Source organism: Loxodonta africana, chromosome 10, assembly GCF_030014295.1.
Source record: "Loxodonta africana isolate mLoxAfr1 chromosome 10, mLoxAfr1.hap2, whole genome shotgun sequence".
NCBI lineage: Eukaryota > Metazoa > Chordata > Mammalia > Proboscidea > Elephantidae > Loxodonta > Loxodonta africana.
The window spans coordinates 48,623,193-48,643,098 of NC_087351.1; the positions used below are offsets into that span (position 1 = coordinate 48,623,193).

General features: G+C 39.0%; 1 protein-coding gene across 1 annotated transcript in view; it reads right to left on the bottom strand.

Moving 5' to 3' along the window:
* Positions 1-6,188: 6,188 nt before the first annotated feature.
* Positions 6,189-19,906, bottom strand: part of SLC25A21 (solute carrier family 25 member 21) — a 162,822-nt gene continuing 149,104 nt past the window's right edge. Inside the window, exons 6-8 of the mRNA XM_003408461.3 lie at positions 10,289-10,470; positions 9,337-9,389; positions 6,189-6,250 (exon numbers count right to left, since the gene is read on the bottom strand). Of these exons, the coding sequence (XP_003408509.3) occupies positions 6,189-6,250; positions 9,337-9,389; positions 10,289-10,470 (297 nt within the window). The remainder of the gene's footprint in view (positions 6,251-9,336; positions 9,390-10,288; positions 10,471-19,906) is intronic.

Sequence of the window (19,906 nt, forward strand, 5' to 3'; positions counted from 1 at the left end):
GTGAGCTATAATCCATTAATCCTCATTATTTGGTAAAATATGTTGGATATTTCTTGGTGCCCTGGTGGTGCAGTGAGTGGTTAAGAATTTTGCTGCTAACCAAGAGGTTGGCAGTTCAAATTCACCAGCCGCTCCTTGGAAACCCTATGGGGCAATTCTACTCTGTTCTACAGGGTTGCTTTGAGTCGGAATTCACTCAAAGGCAACAGCGCTTGGTTTGTTTTGGGACATACGGCATACTCAAGAAACCTTTGTTTCCTTCTCCCTTCCCCATTCTTCAAAGCATAAGCACTTTGACAAACAGAAAATCATGAGGTGTGCATTCTTGCAGGCTAAGGACACAAGGCTAGCCTCTCTACTCTTATTCTTATTTTGACAGAAATCCATAAGTACTATTAAATCACACCCATGTACTTACTCTGTAACCTATTTATCTACTCTAAATTGAGAAAATAGTTTTTAAGACTCCACTATTGCATTCTCATAGATGTGGGGGTGAAAATTGAGCAAACAATTTGTATGCTGCAATTGAATTAGAAAACAAGTATCTAATTAACATGTCTGATTTACTTAACTCTAAGGATTAAATTGCTTTTCATAGTACTAATTCTGTTACTTAGGTTCACAAGGAAGTACAATGATATGTTAGTTCATTCATGTTAACAGGAAACAGGACTTAGTCTTTATTCCTGAAAAATGTTGAAACTGAGGGGAAAAATTAAGTTACCTGAAGAAGGATGCATAGTGTTCTTCCCAGAACCAGGATTAGAAATCAGGGTTTTTGGTGTTGTTAATAGTAGCGATACTAACAATAATTTATCGAATGCCAAGAGAGCGCTGGTTTCTAATGGAGCTTGTCTGATAGAGCTGCTGCATTTTGTCTGCAAACTAAGATTTTACATTCAAATTTGCTTTAAGAGATTTATTTGTGTGGCTTTTCAAAATCCCCACCACAGGGCCCAAAAACATTGCAAGCAAATTTTCCAATTTAAAAACCATGCATATACAGTTCTTTTGTATTTGGATAGACAGTTTCCTTTCTGATAAAATAGCTCTGGAAGAAATATACCCAATCTTCATCAGAAGCTCTTACGAGACAAACTACCTGGTTTTGCATGTCCTTTGTTCAACAGGCATTTTCAACATGACATTTTAAAACACTGCCCATGTTTTATTTAACCAAGGTCGTGCTCATTTTGAGTTTCTACTCTGACAGCCCACACTCCGTGCCCTTCTTTACTGGAAATGAAAGCTACACCAGGCTTTTCAGAAATGCCTCAACAAAAGAGTCAAACAAAACTGAAGGATGGGGAAGTTGACAAAGGCAATACGGATAGCTAGACAGACTCTAAGAGTATTTAATCATCATTAAATCTTTTCTCACCCTCCATCTCCTTCCTAGAGTTCCAAATAGCGAAAGCAAATACTGTGAATATTCCGGTGGCAACCTCCTCGAAGCCTTTATGGAAAGAATAATATCTTGCCTTTTGACATGTTTGTTTAGGTAGCAAGATCACGAATGTCTTTAGAATTGTATAATTAAGGGCAAACCTAAAAAATCAGTGTACAGTCAGAATATGGCAGGTTTAGTCAGAACTCACATTCTGCTTCTTTCTACAAACCTGTGAAATGTCAACTAGTGTAATGTGATTGTTTTTTTACCTCTTCTCTTTCCCTACTCCTCTCAGGCACCAAATGGCCTCCCAGCTGTGAGCAGTTTTGTGTCAGCATCCACCATGGCTCCTTACCCTACCCCGGCCCAAGTGTCGCCTTATATGACCTACAGCGCTGCTCCTTCCGGTTATGTTGCTGGACATGGGTGGCAACATGCCAGTGGCACCCCGCTCTCCCCCCACAACTGTGACATTCCGGTATCACTGGCGTTCAAGGGAATGCAGGCAGCCAGAGAAGGTAGTCATTCTGTCGCGGCCTCTGCACTCTGATGGGAGATTCTGTCTCCAGCAGCTTTACCCAGGTCTCCCCCTCTCAGCTCATCCTCTTCCTCTTCCCAGGTCTCAGACCCCACCCCTCCTGCCCCTCAACCCTCCTGCCTCCGAGAGCTGGCTTTATGGACTCACATCCTTTGTGGTGACAACACTTAAATATTTCTTGCCACAACTTCTCTCTCACAGAAAACCGGACCTGACTTCAGGATTAAAAACCAAATGCAACGTTAAGGATTGAATGAGACATTTGGGTTGCCCACACACTGTTTTAAGTAGTGAAGAAACCTGCACCCCTCAAAGGGCTTAAAGAACTTTTTAAAACTAGTCTTTGGTAAAACCACACATGTGTATTTATTCTAAATCAACCTGAACTTTTGAAATGTGCAATTGTTGAGATTTTGCAAAATCAATAAAGGAAAATACATATAGAAAAAGAAGTTATGCTACACCCTCTAATCAAATAACGTAACCAAGAAAGCCTTAATTCATCATTAGGAAACCAATCAATAATTGACTTGTTTGAGTGATCCTTTGTTTATTTTTAAGAAATGACCTATTTTGTTGAAAAACATGCATAGAACCTGAACAATGTCTGAATTTAGCACCTCCTGGCATTTTGACTTGGTTCCAAATATAATGATGTTTATGTTTTCTATTAATTTGTAAATATGGACTCTGAATGGCATTTGTGTTTTCATTCCATGGGACAGCCCCCTCCTCCACCCTAGATATAAATATATATATATATTTTTCTTTCTTTTCGAAAAGGTGACTTTTTGGCAACATCTTTGTCTCTGTTTGGTGGTGGGCTGCTCGGGCTCCCGGACCTGGCCTTGCCCCCAAATTTTGCGTGTGCCGTGAAGGTTTCAACATCTCATGAAGGACGTTTTTCCCCCCAACAGCAGAGGACTCAAAAAAAGCAGATAAAACAAGCCAGTTTCCCATTTTGTATCCTAATTAAACAACACACATGCCAAGCATATAAAGACCAGAGGGTGGAAAATATCTGAACAACAAGGCTCTAAAGGAAGTCACTTAGAAACTTAAGTTTAATGTGAAATGCTTTGAAAGACACTTAAAATGAACTTTATGTCGTGAAAACCACTGTGAAACAAAATTGTACTGTTATTGTTGGCTTACCTGTGTGTTCAGCTATCTCAGACCAAAATTATGTTGTAATTTAAGGAAAATGTAAAAGTCTGCTCTAATGAATGTAAAAATGGCTTGCTGTGAAGTTTACATTGTTGTACAGAAGCATGTTTCATGTATAGGCAATGGTGGTGGTATTAGAAATACAAATGCTATTTAATTTTAACAAACTCCCCTTATTCATTTTTGGAGTTACAGGACACAGTTTAACTGATAAATCTTTCTAGATCAATTAATTTTTTCCTTTAATGTTAATAATAGAGCTGTGAGATGTGTGTGTGTGTGTTGTGTGTGTGTCTGTGCATGCATGCATGAGTGTGTGATTCTGTGTTGTATTTTAAAAATAACTGATTTTCTTGGGCGTAATGCTACAGCTTTTTTTTTTTTTTTTTTAAATCCCTTCTGTTTAGAAAGTTCTTCCTTGCTTGGCAACACAGGTTTGAAAATATCTTTTTAAATAACTGGTACCATTCATCCATTGGAATTGTTAATATATTGGGGTTTTTTTTTTTTTTTTGGTGTGAATTCTGTGCAATAGCTAAAAGGGCACATCACTAGGTACGGACGTTGCAGATGCAATCCTGAGGTGATTTTGATTTCTTCCTATTTGTGCTGTGCACAGCCTACATGGCAATCCAGTTCCGCCACATTGGTTTCATGGCTTTACTTCAAACTCAGATGGCTAGATTAGCTAGGTTTTTCAAATCACTAGGATATAAACAGTAAGCAGATTTCTGACACACAAGTTATGTTCAAGGAAATGAGTTTACCAACCAGCAGATATCTTATAGAGAGCTTTGAACTGCATTTATTTCTAAAGCACCCAAAATTCAGTGCTACAAACAGAGGATTATAACTTCAGGAGAAGAATAAGCAGAAGGAGCAGATGAACTCTCAGGGCCATAGTCTTCCTTTGATCTTGTAAAACTCCCATTGACATCTGGAGTTCCCAGTCTGGTGAGAAAATAGACTATAAACCAAATGGAACAAAAGTACCAGTCTGATATTTTGGTGGGAACTTTAAAACCACACCGAACAAGGACTCTCCTACTGTCCAGAAAAACTGACATAAGGTACAAAATTATTCTTTGTCCAGTGTTTTTAGGTGGCCATAGGAGTCTTTAAAAAAACCCCAATTGTTTGTATAGAAACACAACTAAGTGTTATTTTCTTTAAGTTAAGAAATCTCTTGTTATTATGCTATTTATGATATTTTTCCTGGTTCTTGTATTTTAAAAAATCTAATATCGATGGTACCAAGGTTTTCTTTTTTCTTTTTCCCCCAGGTCTTACCCACAATGAGTTCACATGGAATAAGTTTAAAAAGGCAACAGAAAGCCCCAATACAATTTGCTATTCAAAGCAAATTCTTATTTAAAGCCACTTTAAAAAACAGGAGATGGAAAATGGGATGGGATATGGGCTTGGAATTGTTTAATTAAAAAAAGTTGGTATTGTTGGTTAATGTTGACATATCTCCTCTGTTTCTCAGAGTGTAACAGTGTTGTTTTTAAACTGGCAAATGCACTCTTCAGAGAGCCTGTTCTATCCCATCCACATGGAGAGGTTCAAGGTTCAATTTCATGGCCTTATGCGGCCAGCATGCTTCCTCACAGGATGTGGGAGTACAGTTGTTACCTGCAAGGATAGAATGCACTTGTGCAACAGATATACGTTCTTTTTCTTAGCTTTTCTGCTTTTAATGACCCTCTTATTGGATATTGGGCTGAAATATAAATTAAAAAAACACGTTGGAAAGGATGTACAACAGAAGGCTGTATATGTATATACAGTATGTCAAAAAGCCTTTTATTTTTATACTTTGCTCTAAATTAATAAAAGTAATAATTATGATGTTATCTTTTACTTTTCATTTTCAAAATACTTTAATGGAATATCTACATAATTGAAATATTCCGTAGTGGTAGTTAAGAGCAGGCGCCATCTGGAACATGCAGCCATTTTAGCTACTCAAGTAGCGTCATTTCAGGGTACAGATAGAGAATTAAGTGTGGTTCTATCAAGACCAAGAGGATATTTTTTTGGAGTGTGTTTTTAACACAGGAATCCTTGGAAATGCTAAGAATATACATCTATTTTAAAACATTTCCCCCTTCATAATACATAATTTAACATTGTAGATGGCGGACTTCACACCTGAGCTGTCACTTAAAATTAATAACCTGGAAATGCAGTTTTACTCTACATGTTCATAAGACTGAGGTAGGTAAGGGTTCTGAACAAAGACATTTGGAAGCAAATACAGACAGCAGAAATGGGCCCAAGGAGTGGTTCCAAGTTATGATTTAACATCAAGAAATTTTAGCAATAAAATTTGCCTTCGAAGAGAACTATGCGAGGGAAAGTAATAATAATTTTATGGTTTATATTTGTAAAAAAAAGAAGACTTCACATATCGTGGGTTACAAATAGGAACTTCTTCAAACAACAGTTCCAAATGTAAAAGAGATTTGGGGAAATACAGCTGAGATGTGTCTTATTACTAAAGAAAATCAACCGATTTACATTCTAACATTGTACTAAAAAACCCCAAAAAGATCACTTTTGTGTACTTTAACAACATTTCCTTGTGCCCTTTAAGTATCATTTATGGACAAATTTAATTCCTTATGAAAACTGTTTAAATTTTTTTTATCCACTCTTTCTTTGAGTAATTCTTAAAAAACTCCCCACACGATGATTTATTTTCAAGAATTTAAACATTTCTTGACCTCTTAGGAAAAAATAATCATCCATACAATGAATTTTAATTGTGAAGCAATGCAAGAGGAACACATATGACAGAAATTATATTGCTTTTATTAAATGTCTCTGATTTCTCTATTCAATTTATATACCTCATTACTTTGTATTATTTTTATTCTCCCAGTTTTATGTACATAGCCAAAACTATAGTCTTAATGTACCTAAAGATATATATTTTTTAAGTATTGAAATATGTTTAGCTCTTCACCGAAACTGTTTTCCCCTTTATAATTGTATGCCCAGCTTGGGGATCCGTATTCTCTCCTCTTCATGGTGCTACTTAGCAAATACTCATTATTTCAAGGAGGAAAAACACTTCGTAGGCAATCACCAGCTCTTCTGAAGCCATGAATAGGTGTATTCATAAACCAGCAGCATCACTGCACCACCTAGAAAAGAAAAGGACTGGTTGTTGTAAATCTTGTGAAATATCGACATCTTTCCCACTGGACTTTTGAATTCATGAAGGCCCATGCAGCCTACCTAATCAACAGTTCTCAAACTCCAATATATACATACATGCACATATGTATCTATGCATATAATATATACATATGTATATAACTATTGTGTAAAACCAAGACCATCTTGAGTCTTCAAATACATTTTTCTCCAGTGGTTTCTATAACTTCTATCATTTCTCATCAGATTCTTTTTTCAGGCATTTTAATTTTTAAAAGTAAATAAATATAGACATTTAGTCACCTAAGGGCATGTGGCTTTCTTACAGACAGAAATCTTCAGATTTTTTTGTATGTAGGCAAAGGATTTATCTTTTTCAGTTCATAATTAGCATTTTCAGTCCATAATTAATCTAATTGCATTCAAGAAAGCAATCTCTAAAATGGTGCTTGATGATGAGTCTGGTTTTCTCTTTATAGCTTTGAAACTGGATTGCAATGTGAAAAATGGCTTCTGAATATTAAAAAAAAAATGTACTGCAAAACTTAAAAAGAGGCTGAAAGCTAGCTTTCATTCGTTTATCTGCCTCAGTCTATATGGATTGAACTTGAAAATCTGGTAGTGGGAGTTGGGTGGCATGAGACTGTTATTCGACTTGAAAGAGAAGAGTTATGTAACTGGCAGCAAAGAGGCTTGCTGTGTGATATGTCAACAGATAAATGATACAGGAAAATAGGCACCGAGGCTGCTCAATAGCCATTGGGAGAAACATTTGTATGTGGGTGATTCTGTGTTCTATCTAGTGCAGTGGTAGCACTTGCCTTGTGCCTTTTAGGATAGAAAATCTCTATCCTTTCATGTGTAACTGGGTGAAAAATATTACAAAATCGAAATGTTGACAAATAGCCTGAACATGACTTAGAGAAGACTTGGCTGCATCAATAGAAGGCTGACTTCAGACAGGAAAAAATACAGCTTGGTTTTGATCTTAGTTATTTTGTACCCACTGCTGTATGCTGCTGCTTTTTTTTTGTTGTTGTTTGTTTAATCTACAGGGTGCACATGTTTGTGTAACCATATACCTAAGATAATTATTGGCCTTTAATTTTCATTTTTGACTCATGAAGACACTGTTTTATTAGACTTTTCGCAGCTGCTGTATCCCTCCTCGAGCTCTGGCGAACACAAAGGAACACGCCACAGAGGGTCGTTAATATGTATGTAATAGCTATGTTTACCCTTATTAACTGCTCACAGTGTAAGAAAAGAACATGCAGAACTGGATTAGTTTCCAGCCAAGTGATTCTAGAAGTTTAAACCACAGACATCAAGATTCTCTTCTTGTGGAACGTGCCTGATCACTAGCTACATAGAGCTGCTAGGCTGTTAAAAAATAAAGGGGGCATTAGATTGAATGTTTCTTGAGAATAAAAATTCCAGGTTTACCTTTCTTTTCTTCTTTACTGTCTTTTTTTTTTTACCCTAAACTCAAAAGTCTTGCCTTTTTACCTTTCTTTCCTTTGAAGATGCTGGGACTTGTGCATTTGGAATGAAGTTCTTGAATGAGGTTTCCAGTTATTTCCAGTTTGGTTTAGCCTGGTCAGTAAGTTCACAGCAACTCTTTTCATTGGATTTAACACCATAGCAATTCAGGACACCTCATGCAAAAACATTTAAAAAGCGAACCAAACATTTGCAAGCCTCTAACAATACTTGGGGTCAGATTATTTAAGAGTTTTGGATTAAGGTTCCAGTCAATTGCCATTTTAGCTAAACTTTCCCTGGTCACCACCCTTTCTGGGCCCATCCCCTTCTGAGAAAGCTGGTTTAGGGCTAGTTCAGTGATTTTCTCTAATACTAGGTCTACTTGTAGGTTTGTGTTGTGTGGTGAAGGAAAAATGCCATATATTTGCCGAGATGCACAAAATTCTTAGCATTTTTTATTATTGGGTTAGTTTTTACACACAGGCCAATGACTAACAGAAGTCAGGTTTGCATCTCAAATATGAAATAAAATCCACGCTTAAATGCCTAGAAAGGTTGGGACAGGTAGATGGAGAACTGTGGAAGTGTTCTCTAAATCCATGAAAGTGTCAACTGTTCACCTTCAGTTTACAGACTGTTCTATTTTTCCGGTTGGTAGAAATGCTGGTTCATTGGGCTGAGATCTAGATATAAATTTGCATGTGTGTGAGTGTGGTAGGGGAGGAGGATGTTGGAAAAGGAGAGAATGAGAGGACTGGGAAAGAGAGAGGAGAGGAATGGGAGAAGGTTCTAGGGAAGCTTACCAGGATGTCTAAGTAGGTGAGTGTGGCCTAGTTAAAAAACAAAACAAAACAAAACAAAACAAAACAAAACAAAATGTGTGGTTTAGTGCATGCTTTTGGACTTATTCACCAGGCTGCTATAATCCAAGAATATTTGCCCAGGCGGTTGAGTCTGCAGCAGTTATTTTCTTATCTATTTACATAGAGGCAGCTGACTCTCCCTGTGGGAATGGCAGCCAGTTTTTTTGTGGGCTAGAGTCTTCAGGTAAGGCCCTGAGCCAGGAGCCTCCACAGCCATACTGACAGAGGCCAGGAAAGGTTAGTGCCCGGCTGGGCCCTGGCTTCCCACTCTCCAGAAATGACTGTGAAGACAAGTGGCTCTTGCTGTTCATGGAGGCAGGTTCCCTTCCTCTTCTCCTTCTGCAATGAAGTTAGGCAGGAGCAACAATGAACCAGGAGCACAAGGAAAAGTTTTGTTGGGTCGGTCCCTCCCCTTGAACAAGAAGCCACTGTATATCCCAGTGCTCCCGCAAACACCAGTGGCTGTGAGTCCTTTTCTATTGACTTAAGCCAGCATTTGGCTTCTCAGCCTCCAGCAAGGTCCTAAACAGCAATTTTTAACAAAGTAGAACATTTCCAATGGATGACTTCAGTATCTTGAATATTCTACATAACTTTATATCCTCAAGGTTTCTCTCTTTCATAGTGTGGTCAACTTTTATTGTGTTGCTGATAGACACAAATAAGAAAAGAAGAGGTACTAGAACAAAAAGAAGGAAGGATATAAATAGTAAAAACATCATTACCTGGTCCAAGCCTCATAATCTTGGGAATCAGACCTTTGTACAAAGCTAAAAACCTGTAACCAGAAAGGAAAGAGCAATGTTCTTATTCTGAAAATGAAATGGGGTCATACCTCAGTTTTATTCAGATGCTGGCCCAATACACACACACACACAAATTTATTTGAAATTACACACATCCCAAACCAGACGGTATGTGGCTTAGTATTCTCTGCAGCAAATTGGACAAGGGGAAAGAGTTAATCAATTCTTTATTACCCAAGCTATCCTGATCTTGTCCAATCAGAAACAAAACTTTCAGCAGCGAGATGGTTTTTGCTTTCAAGACAGGTCTGACTTTCAAGACAGCTGTGTATATGGACAAAATGGCTTTTGTAATTGAATTTAAAAGACCACAAACTCAATCTTCACATTAGGAAATATGATGCAGTTTAGATCAAAATAATAAAATATTACTTGTTTACTGGTGAATAATAAGGCATGGGTGAGGAGGGATGAAGAGACGGAAAGATTGGAAAAAAAAAACGATCAGAAAAAAGGCACACACTTTAAAAAAAAAAAAACTATTTCCACAGAACTCTCATATTTAATATTCCCAGGAGAATATAATTAGATGATATTTTGATTAGATATACAGCCAGAAGATAATTATTCTTCAGCTAGCCCATATATTAATAGGGCATATAATATGCAATAGCATGTTATGAAAACTGGCAAGTAAAATGTTCACCTTCGTCTTCTGAGGCAAACGTGCAGCAGACTGTAAGATTGTGGCTCCTAGTTTTGCCAGCATCTCATTACTGTGTTTATCTTGCTGAGTTTATCATACATTCCTCAGAGCTTCTTAGACACACACCCAATTTTGGAGGACTTAACAGCTCTCCTCAAAATGGAAGTACAATATGGTTTTAACAATACCTGAGCCTTGCATATTTATTAAATAAGAACGTGTTACCCTTCTTCCTGGTAGACTGTTGCTATTGTTTTAAAACAGGTTCTGTACTTGATCTGTCCAGGAACTGGCTGAGGCCCTTGAATCCTACTTTTGGCAACATCAAAAGGGATGTTAATGACTGAGGCTATTGTCCCCGAGAGAAGACCAATCCCAAATTTTCTCAAAAACTCCAACTTTGGATCCTGAAAGAAAAGAAGAACAAAATAACAGAAAAGGAAGTAGAAGCCCCTAAATAGGTTAAACACTATAAAGCAATATGTATTTAAGCAGAGCATTGCACTCCCCGGCACCCTCCTGTTATTCCAGCGGAACACATTAGGATTTCCTAGGCTGGAACTTGTTTTCTTGACAATCCCATTGGCTATGTTTTTACACATGGTCTAAATTGCTGAAGTACACATTTCCTCACACAGGATTTATAAACACAGTTCATAAAGAAAGACTGGTATGGCATATGGGGATGATTTGTATAATTGGGCTTCACAATGTACTTAGTATTACTGTATCAAAACAGGAGAAATCCAAGCACACTATTAGCTAATTGGCCAGAATATTTTACAAATGACAGCAACTTCCACCATGAAGCCTACTAAAATGCTCATTTGTGTGTGGACCCCCAAATGTTAAATTAAATCAAGGCTACTCTCGGTCTGCTGCTATTCCCCTCCAGGTTTTTTGCATTTATTTTCACGTGTAGCTGATCCACTGTACTGAGAAGTGCTAGCTTCCTGTTATTAACAAACCAACTTGGGGCGGCTGCAAAACAGCCTGTGACATTCTGTGCATTATAAACAGTAGTAAGTCACTGGACTAATTGGCTGAAGAATTTACAACCCATTGTTTCTGAATCTTATTCTTGCTCCATGGCAAAGGAAGAAAAGGAGAGAGGGAGCAGGAGAGAGAGAAAGAGAAATAATATTTTTTCTTTCCATTTGAATTTAGGTCCTGCAAATTGGTCTGATTTAATTTTCCACCCTCCCTGCTCTGTTTTCTGACATCAAAGTATTTAATTAAGTCTTATGTGGGAGTCACTTTCCTTCAGCCTATTTTTATGCCCAGTGAGCTCACATTATGCTTTGTTATAATGAATTTGATGGGAAGTTCTCATTATGTTTTCAACTTCAGTTTGTGCCCTGAAACGAGGTCATATCACATACCCCAAGCTGCCGACTGAGACCCCTCTTCTCCTGCCTTCCCCATGCAGTTGGGAATACAGCAAGCACCCCTTTTTTTAGTCAATAGATCAGAAGGAATCTTTGCAGAGGAGCAATACAGGGTTGTGCCACGGTACTATTTTATCTAGCAGAAAAACTAAAGGGGAGAAAACATCCCTGCATAATTGAAAAAAAAAAAAAAGGTCAGGTCTGAGCATTTCATATTTCCATCTTCTATGGAAAAAAAAAAAAAAAAAATTTTTAAAACTTCCTGAAGTTCTGAAATTTTCGACTAAACCAAGGGCCAGTAACCACCACAGAAACTCCTATGTGGTTACATAGAGCAAGGGGTTCCGTAATAATGCTTGGATCTAGGCCATACAGGTGCTGGGTAGGTTTAAAGGGATTTAAAAACCAACAGGGTGTTTCAACAGGAAAAACAATGCAGTGATTGCAGTGTGAGTGAGGTGTGTTTAAATAGTCCCCACCCCCCTTTTTTCCTCTTTTACAAGGAGAGAAAAATGCCTTTATATTACCTCTCTCCATTATGGCATAGAAGCAAACTGGATGTGGTCGCTCTGGAAGACTGGAAACTCAGGACCAGCTCTGGCTGTCTGACCTCCGATGAATCACCTACTCAGTGTCCCCGATATGTAGAAGGGAAGAATTTAATACCTGCTTACCTATGTACTGTATGATTATTCTGAGAAATAAAAGTGGTACTAGAAGTGACAGTGCTATGAATGTTGTACAAGCCTGGCAGAAAATAAATGGTATTATTATGTAGCCTGTTTCCCAAAGACAGAAAGCACCCTCCTGTCAGATACTCTCATGGCATCCCTGTGACACAGCCAAGCTGTCTTTCTTTTCAACTGAGGACAGAATGAAAATGATGATGATGATGATGTGTGTGTGTGTTGTCCTTTGGAAAGTTTGGGAGACCTCTTTAAGCAGTCAGCCTCTTCCTTCTTCTGATGTATTCGCTGAGGGTCAGAGTTGAGGACAGAGGATAAAATAAGAAACTCAAATGAAGGTCATTGTGCTTGAGACACTTTGTTGGAGATCAAAACCTAAGATCTCCAAACCATCATACTGTTCACTAGCAAGAGTACTGAAATGGGACAAAGAAGTGAAGATATTTGTGTCTTATGTGAATGCTCATCAAAGTGTGGCCTCATCAGAGGAGAATTTTAACAATTAAGTGGATAGGATATGTTCTGTGGAAACCAGTCATCCTCTTTCCCCAGCCAATCCTGTCATTGCCCAACGGGCTCATGAACAAAATGGCCATGGTGGCAGAGATGGAGGTTATGCTCAGCAACATGGACCTCCACTCCCCAAGGCCGACTTGGCTACAGCCACTGCTAAGTGCTCAATCTGCCAGCAGCAGAGGCCAATACTGTGTCTCTGATATGGCACCATTCTTCAAGGTGATCAGCCAGCAACCTGGTGGCAGGTTAATTACATTGCACTGCATCCATCATGGAAAGGGCAGCGTTTTTTCTTACTGGGATAGACATTTACTCTGGAAATGGATTTGCCTTTCCTGCCTGCAATGCTTCTGCCAAAACTACCACCTGCGGGCTCACAGAATGCCTTATCTACCATCATGGCATCCCACACAGCCTTGCCTTGGATTGAGGGATTCACTTTACAGCAAATGAAGTGCAGCAATGGACACATGTTCACAGAATTCACTAGTCCTATCATGTTCCCCATTGTCCTGAAGCAGCTGGCTTGACCGAATGAGGGAATGGCCTTCTAAAGAACAATTATGGCTCCAGCTAGGTGGCAATACTTTGCAGGGATGGGGCAATATTCTCCACAAAGCTGTATATGCTCTAAATCAGCATCCAATATATGGTGCTATTTCTCCCATAGCCAGGATTTGTGGGTCCAGGAATCAAAGGGTGGAAATAAGAGTGACACCACTCACTATTACCCTTCATGACCCACTCGCAAAATTTTTGCATCCTGTCCTTGTGACCCTGTGCTCTGTGGGTCTAGAGGCCTTAGTTCCAAAGGGAGGCATGCTTCCTTCTGGAGACAAGACTAATTCTCATTTACATCTTATAAGTGAATGGATAAGGGAGGGAAGAAAACAAAACAAAAAAATTATACATATATGTATACACACACGCATACGCATATTAATAAACCAAGGAAGAAATACTCATAACAATTACAGTCCTTGTTTCTGCAGCTGGTCACCTGGTTGTAACTGGTATTTAGAACTACCTTCTTTCATCACTCATTCCACATTCCCTTTATACTGGGCAAGTACCTCAGCTGGTCATGGTTCTTTGCCTGGTTGGGTGACCCAAACCTTCATTCCTGAAGGGTCTGGGCCGTTAGCAGTTATGTGAGAATTGAGTTGCTGTAGTTTTTCATTGACTTTAATCGTAGCTCATGGTAGTACTAAGAGATGACCTAAGGGTTCCAGATATGCTCTTCTTTACCGCCATTATGCAACACCAATCTGATTTCCCCTTGGTAATCAGGATCAATCACACCCTTCTTTGGCTGTTGATCCAGAGGCACGAGTGTTGAACCCATGTTTCCTGTAGAGCACTTCATAGCACAATAGTAAGGTCCAACCGAGCCAAAAAACCAAACCCATTGCCATAGGGTCAATTCTGACTCATAGCGACCCTATAGGACAGAGTAGAACTGCCCCATAGAGTTTCCAAGGAGCACCCGGTGGATTTGAACTGCCAACGTTTTGGTAGCAGCTGTAGCTCTTAACCCCGACACCACCAAGTTCCAACAGTAGATCGCAAATCCACATGTGCATCAGAATTTCCTGGGGGAGCATTACAAATACAGATGCTTGGGTCCTACCTCAGATCTGTTGCCATTATTGTTGGTTGACATCAAGTCGATTATGACTCATGGCCACCCCTTGTGCATCAGAGTAGAACTGTGCTCCATAGGGTTTTCAAGGCTGTGACATTTGGAAGCAGATCACCAGGTTTGTCTTTCAGGTTAGCTCTGGGTGGGTTTGAATCACCAGCCTTTTGGCTAGTAGTCCAGTGCTTAACCGTTTGTGCCACCAGGGATTCCCTGTCTCAGACCTACTCTGTCAGAATCTCCTGGGAAGGTGCCTGAGACTTGATTTAAAATTTTTTCAGGACTTCGAAAGCTGCCAGGTGGAAAATCCTTGTCTGGGAACCTTGGATTTTGATGCTCCATGCACTCAAAGCAGATGGCCAGTTGCAATCCCTGTGGGCATTCTAAACTAGCTGTTGTTGAGTCATCTCTAACTCATGGCAACGCCATGTGTGTCAGAGTAAAACTGTGCTCCATAGGGGTTTCAGTGGCTGGTTTTTCAAAAACGGATCACAAAGCCTTTTCTGAGGCACAGCTGGGTGGACCTGAACCTCCAACCTTTTCGTTAGCAGCCCAGTGTGTTAACTGTTTGTACCATCCAGGGACTCTGTGGGCATTCTGGGGAGTAGAAAAGTCCTCTTTGGATGACCAAGGGGGTTTCTCTCACCATTTGGCCTCTGGGTACTTGGTCAATCTTTTCTCCTGACCCCATGGTCTGCTTTATGCTAGCAATCCAGTCTCTCTGCTCACTTCTGCTTTCTTTGCAACATGTCACCAGCCATTCTTAAATGAATGCAGCCTCTCAAATATCCCTCCTGTATGTCTCCCCCTGGTTGTTCCTACCTCCCTAGGTCTAGTTCCAGTGTTCATTACCCTCACCATGTCTTGCTGTCTTTCTATCCTTTATCACAGTGGCTCTAGAGTTCTCTTTTTATAAAACCAAACATGGTTCTACTATTTCCCTATAGGGTCACTATGAGTCGGAATCGACTCGTCGGCGCTGGGTTTCTGGGTTTTATTTCCCTACTCAAAGACCCTCAATAGTTCCCCAGTACATGAAGAGGAAAGAAAGACAAAACTCGATTTGACATTTGTTTCTTTTCTACATATGCTTCCAACTTATCTTTCTTCTACAAGTCCTACACTCCCCTGCCCCCCCACCCATATTATAGTCACAGAGATTAATTCATAATTATTCAAATATGCCAACCACTTCTGCAACTCCATGACTTTCTTTATACTACTCTGACATTCTGGGATGTCCTTCTCCATCATATTCATCTATTGGCATCCCACTCTTCTTTTAAGGCCCAGGTTTACTACCACATCTTCCAAGGAATTTTTATGGATTGTCAAAATTGATTTCTCCCTTCCCTCTACTCCTGAAACACTCACAACCATTGCCCTTGCTGTGGCCCACTTTGTGTTTGGTTTATTTTTGCATGTATCTATATTCCCGGATGGAAACCCTGCTGTCATAGTGGTTCAGGTGCTAATCAAAAGGTTGGCAGTTCAAATCCACAAGTTACTCTTTGGAAACCATATGAGGCAGTTCTACTCTGTCCTATAGGGTGGCTGTGAGTCAGAATCAACTCGACGGCAATGGCGTTGGCTTGTTTTTTTTTTGTATATTCCTTGACGGAATATATTCACACAGCATAGAAGCATGTGTTACTGTTCTTTGTGTCATCCATTGCACAGTGTGTACAGTAGGTGCTAAATATATGTTTGCTGATTGGCCTATCAATGTGCTTATTTCTTTATTTTTGTAGGGATAATTAGAATTAGGTTTACCGCTTAATCACTCTTTCTCAAGACAAAGTGTCTTCTAGCTTGGAAATGAGTTCCTACTAGAATTTTATATTTCTGTCTTTCTGTCAGGTGGCATTAACACGGGGCATGATAAAGCATGGGACATTTGGAAAGTGGACTATTTCAGTGTGGATGAATTGAGACTCTCAAGTCATAGAGGCAGACTAGGACTCATCATACCCCACTGCTCAGTTACTTACAGGCAACAGCATGACATGGCAGCCTGTGACCCATTTTGAGCAAAAGAATGCAATGGGCATGGAGCAAAGTCTTGAAATATTAATTTTTGAGCTTTTCTTTCTTGATCTTTCTGACTTTTCCTCTAGTAGGCAGAGGCATCCACTTGCCCCAAGAAAAATGAGGTTTGTTGACTTCGTTTTGATTATCAAGAGCCTAATTTGCAAACCAAAAACACTTAATATTACTTTCTCTCTCTCTCTTTATAGTCCTGCTACATCAGTCCTCATTCCTCTTGGAGGCATAATCTTGGAGAAGAATGGGTACGGGGGCAAAATGGATAGAGTCCGTGTGGAGAGAAGGTATAAGGGGCCCCACTAGGAGCTGTAGCCAGAGAGCCATCAATGTGTCAGACCCTTCCTTGGCATTCTGGTGAGCACTGAGTAGCCACCGAACAGCATCTTCCTTGGAAGCTGCCCTCATAGAGTTGGGGGAGGAGGGAGTATTCCACAGCTGCTGCCGAAGCAGGCCCATGAGAAATATACAGAGATAGACCCCCTAGTGCCTGCGACACTGCTGAGTACCTCCAAACTGCCCTGGACAGACAACCTCCTTGTCAGCAGCCCAGGGCCCCAGTAAGCTGGGGAACAGTGAAGGTGGTGTGGAAGAGAAAGTTCCAACCCTGGTCCTTGGGTAAGGTTACTATTATTTATTTAGAAACTTTCCTTTGAGGCTCTCAAAGAGGTGTACATCCTTGTGAGATGGTCAACAATTCCGCCTTCATTTTGAGGGTTAAAACTTCATGGCAGAGAGGGGTTACATAACATTTTGCAGTTATCCTACTGGGCAAGTGGGGGCAGTGCTGGTTCAGTGGTAGAAATCTCACCTTTCATGTGGTAGGCCTGGATTTGATTCCAGGCCAACGCACGTCATGCACAGCCAACACCCATCTGTCAGTGGAGGCTTTCGTGTTGCTATGATAGATAGGTTTCAGTGGAGCTCCCAGACTAAGACAGACAGGGAAGAAAAGCCTGTTGATCTACTTCCAAAAAATCAGCCTGTTGATCTACTTCCAAAAACCCTATGGATCAATAAGGAAAACAATGCTTGAACAAAATGAAGGCCTAAAAAAGAGATATTGCAACTGAAAGGGATGATAACTGAAATAAGAAATACAATAGAAAGACTTACCAACAGATTTAATCAAGCAGAAGAAAGAATCAGTGAATTAGGGGATAAAAAAAAAAAGATAGTTAAAATTACAGACACTGAAGAGCAGTAAGAATGGGGCTCAAGAAGGCTGAGCACAGTTTAATGGAATTATGGGACAACAACACGAGACAATATATGCATTATGGGAATTCCAGGAGATGAGAGACCAAAGGGAAAGAAAGAATATTTGAAGAAATAATAACAGAAAATTTCCCCAATCTAACAAAGGACATGAATCTACAAACCCAAGAAGCTCAAAAAACTACAAGCAAGATAAACCCAAAGAGATCTACACCCAGGCACATCATAGTTAGGCTCTCAGAAAGTAAAGATAAAGAGAAAATCCTGGCAGCAGTGAGAGAAGCAAACAGTCACATACAAAGGATTCCCAATAAGATTAAGTGCAGATTTCTCCTTAGAAACACTGGAGGCCAGAAGGCAATGGAATGCTATGTTTAAAGCGCTGAAAGAAAAAAACAAAATACAACCGTCAACCAAGAATACTATAAAAAACCCAGCAAAAATATCTTTCAAGAATGCGGGTGAAATTAAAACATTCCCAGACAAACAGAAGCTGAGAGTTCATAACCACCAGACTGGTCCTACAAAAAATACTAATGGGATCTCTATAAGTGGAAAAGAAAAGCCACTAGAAAGAAATTCAAAGTATACATAAAAAGAAAGTTCCTCAATAAAAGGACATTCATGAACAAGTATAAGGGCTAGTAATAAGGTATTTATACTTGATAATTATAAATGTTTTATCCTTCATGTTCTTTAAAAACAAATACATAAAAAGCAAGGACAAAATTATGTTGCAGAGCACATGAAATATAAAGATGTAATTAGTGATAACAGTAACAAAAGAGGGGGAGAGGAATGGTATAGATACAGAATCTCTTTCATGTTACTGAAGTGAAGTTGGTACCAACTTACCCTAGGATGTTATAAATACAAGCTATTAAGTGTAATATTCATGGTGAGCACTAAGAAAATATATTAAAAAACACACACACAAAATGAGAGAAAGGAACCAAAAAGCATCACTACTATAAATAGACAAAACAAAAAGAAAGCAGTAGTAAAGTACAAAGACAAAGAAGGCTTACAACACATGAAAAACAACAAAGTAGCAGAAGTAAGTCACTTTTTATCAGTAATTACAGTAAATGTAAATGACTAAATACTCCAATCAAAAGTCAGAGAGTGGAAGAATGGATTTAAAAAAAATCAAAAACAAAAACAACATGATTCAACTATATGCTATTTACAAAAGACACACCTTAAAGCCAAGCACACAGATTGAAAGTAAAAGGATGGAAAAAATATTTTATGCAAATAATAACCAAAAGAGAGCTGGGATGGCAATCGTAACATCAGACAGAGTAGATTTTAAGACAAAATCTGTTAGAAGAGATAAAAATGAACATTATATGGTGACAAAAGGGTCAATTAATCAAGAAGATCCCACAATCATAATTACAGTTGCATCCAACACTGGGGCACCTAAATATATAAACCAAACACTGATAGAATTGAAGGGAGAAATAGATAGTGCTACAATAATAGATGGAGATGTCAATACACCACTTTCCATATTGGACAGAACATCTAAAAAGAAGGTTAACAAGGAAACAGAGGACTTGAATGACACTATAAGCCAACTAGACTTAACAGGCATTTACAGACCACTCCACCCAGAAACAACATAATAGACATTCTACTCCAGTGCACATGGATCATTCTCCAGAACACACCACATATTAGATCGCAAAGGAAGTCTTAACAAATTTAAGAAGATTGAAGTCATACAAAGTATTTTCTCTGACCACAATGGAGTGAAGCTAGAAATCAATAACAGAAACAAACTTGGAAAATACACAAACATATGGAAAGCAAACAACACATTATTAAACTACCAATGGATTGAGAAAGAAACCAAAAGAAAAATCACAAATTTCCTAGAGTCAAATGAAAATGAAAGTACAATATACCAGAACTTATAGCGTGCAACAATGAAGGCAGCACTCAGATGGGAAACTTACGCCAGTAAATGTCTACATGAAGAAAGATCTCAAATCAGAAGCTTAACTTGACAACTCCAGGAACTAGAAGAGAAGAGCAAACTGAGCCTAAACCTACCAGAAGAAAGGAAATAACAGATCAGAGCAGAAATGAAATTGAAACAGAAAAATAATAGAGAGAATCAATAAAACTAGAAGTCGGCTCTTTGAAAAGATCAATAAAATTGACAAACCTTTAGCTAGACTGACAAAGAAGAGAAAAGATGCAAATAACCAAAATAAAAAATGAAAGAGTGGCTATTACAACTGACCTGAGAGAAATAAAGAGAATTATGACAGAATATTATGAACAGCTGCATGGCAACAAACTGGACAACCTAGATGAGATGGACAAATTCTTCAAAACACAC